This window comes from Babylonia areolata, chromosome 1 (assembly GCF_041734735.1).
Source record: "Babylonia areolata isolate BAREFJ2019XMU chromosome 1, ASM4173473v1, whole genome shotgun sequence".
Taxonomy (NCBI): Eukaryota; Metazoa; Mollusca; class Gastropoda; order Neogastropoda; family Buccinidae; genus Babylonia; species Babylonia areolata.
In genome coordinates, this window is record NC_134876.1 from 27,908,752 (window position 1) to 27,911,009 (window position 2,258).

Consider the following 2,258-nt stretch of genomic DNA (forward strand, 5'->3'; position numbering starts at 1 on the left):
TACCTTTGGTCGGACACATCAAAAACATGAAGACAGCTTACCAGGATTTAAATTTTTCTATATGTACAAAGTAACCGGACTTGTTTGGTTTAAACATTATTGATATCAAGAAACAAGGTGAAATACAGCGTTCAATAAAGAAAACCGGACTTATTTCTGTTTTTTACTCTGACAACCATAGTATGAACTTCACAATCGAGCCAGAAATCGTAACATGTCTGTCTTATCAAAGTCTGAAAGATCAAGTTGAACTTACTCTCGAAAACTGCTGACATATAAAATGAGCAGAGGAAAAGATAGTTGTACTTTTCAAAATTTTTAATTTGGTTTTAACGAGTAGCTTTTGTGTAAAGGGACTAAACACGTAGATAGAAAAGAGATCAGTTAGACAGCTCATAATTACATATCAAAAATGGGTCTGGGGTCTTGTCTGTTAAACACCAATCTGTCCTTACACGAATACACACAATCCGGTTAATCCATGAACTGTTTTGAGGGCTTGTTTTTTTAAAGAACACATGCACGCTGAGACAATTGTATTCGAACTTATCCTCGTTCTTCTCACATTTTGATATTCTCAAAAACTCCTGATGACATACGAAAGTTCTAATTCTATATCCTCGCTGGTGTGTGTGTGTGTACACACTCATTCGTCGTTTGGAAATGTTCTTCAAGTTTTGAATACACGCCATCATTTTCACATTCAAACTATATACACACACAAACACATGTAACACACGCTATGTCTCATTTTCTCACTCACGAAACTATAACCACACAAACAAACGAACATGCTTACCAACACGGCGCCGATGCGGCAGCCTTCGCAGTCACACATGGTGGGGTGCACGGCCATAAACCCTTTGGACAGCAGAAGTTTGAGGCTCTTGCCGTGATGACGGATGGAGCGCTTCCAGTCCTTGGCCGTCTCCCGTCCGCTGACGAACTGGAACTCGTTGGGGGTCAGCCAGGACCCTTGGAAGTGGATGCAGGGTCCCTTGCTGCCCTGGCACAGTTTGGACAGGTACATGGCCGCCTTGTTCTGGCCACACTCCACCTCCAGCAGAACCTCCCCATCGGGCTTCACGATGGGTTTCACTAACTCCTCCGATTGCTCCATGGTGTTGGTGTTGTTGGTTGTGTTGGTATTGGTGGCCGTGTTGTTGTTGTTGTTGTTGTTGTTAGTGCCGACAGTGGGTGGGGAAGAAGTGGTGGTGGGGCCGGTACCGTTCCCGACAGGATTCGAACCGCTGAGGGCTGCTGCAGGCACAGGCACAGGCACCAGCAGGGCCCGCGGGTCCACAGGCTCTCCCCCAGCAGCGACGGACACCAGCGGTAACAGACCCACCCCTGGTGCTCCCGCCACCACAGTCGGCGCCGTGGCTGCCGTCGCCATCGTCATGGTACCAGCGGCGGGGGCGGAAAAAGTTGCCGAAGTAGTGGTCGTGGTGATGGTGGTGGAGGGTGGTCCTACGACACCTTCCACAGCGAGCATCGCTCCAGTGTGATGCTGAACAACCGACACACACTCTATCACTGCTTCCCAAGTACTCCCACACTCACAAAGTCTACCACACTCCGTCAAAAACACAAAACCTTCCAAGTCGAAGGTTGCTTCTATACTACGACTAGCACACCACTTCCCAGTCTGCGCCGTTCGTACGACGTTGCCTTCTCTCTCCCTCACTCTATCTCTCTCTCCCTTCTAACCACACCTGTCCTTCCGATCGCTCGACTCCAACTGCCGTGCCGGCCTCTACGCCGTTCCGTGGCGGAGGGAAGGAGGCGGGTGGGTGTTGTGGGTGGTCCTTTCACAGCCCTCCTTCCTCCCTCTCTCTCACTCAAACTCCACCCCCCTCTTCTCCCTTCGCTACACCTCCCCCTTCTTCCTCAGCCGACTGACTTGCTGTGCCTCGTTGCCACGACTGCTACCAACCACGGTCACACAGATTACACACACACACACACACAGACACGAACGCTTCCCCCCCGCCCATCCCCCACCACCACCACCTCCACCCCCGATACGTCCACGTGCACACACATACACGCCCGCCGCTCAGCAAAATCCTCAATCCTCTCGCGTCTACAACTCACACCTCGTGCCTGCTCTCTTTTCTCTCTTGGCGCCGATCTGTGCGTGCGTGTCGTGCCGAGCGGCTTCGGGGGGCGGCCCTTTCTACCCCCCTCCCTCCCCTCCCCGCCCCCTTGCCCCCTTCACCGTCCCTCTGCCACCCACTACCACCACCGCCGCCACC

The 2,258-nt window shown here is 51.8% G+C and overlaps 1 protein-coding gene across 1 annotated transcript in view; it reads right to left on the bottom strand.

Annotated features, from left to right (window-relative positions):
- LOC143281479 (uncharacterized) overlaps nucleotides 1-1,945 on the bottom strand; it is a 29,718-nt gene extending 27,773 nt beyond the window's left edge. Inside the window, exon 1 of the mRNA XM_076586692.1 lies at nucleotides 800-1,945. Within this exon, the coding sequence (XP_076442807.1) occupies nucleotides 800-1,495 (696 nt within the window). The 5' untranslated portion in view covers nucleotides 1,496-1,945. The remainder of the gene's footprint in view (nucleotides 1-799) is intronic.
- Between the last annotated feature and the right edge of the window lie 313 nt (nucleotides 1,946-2,258).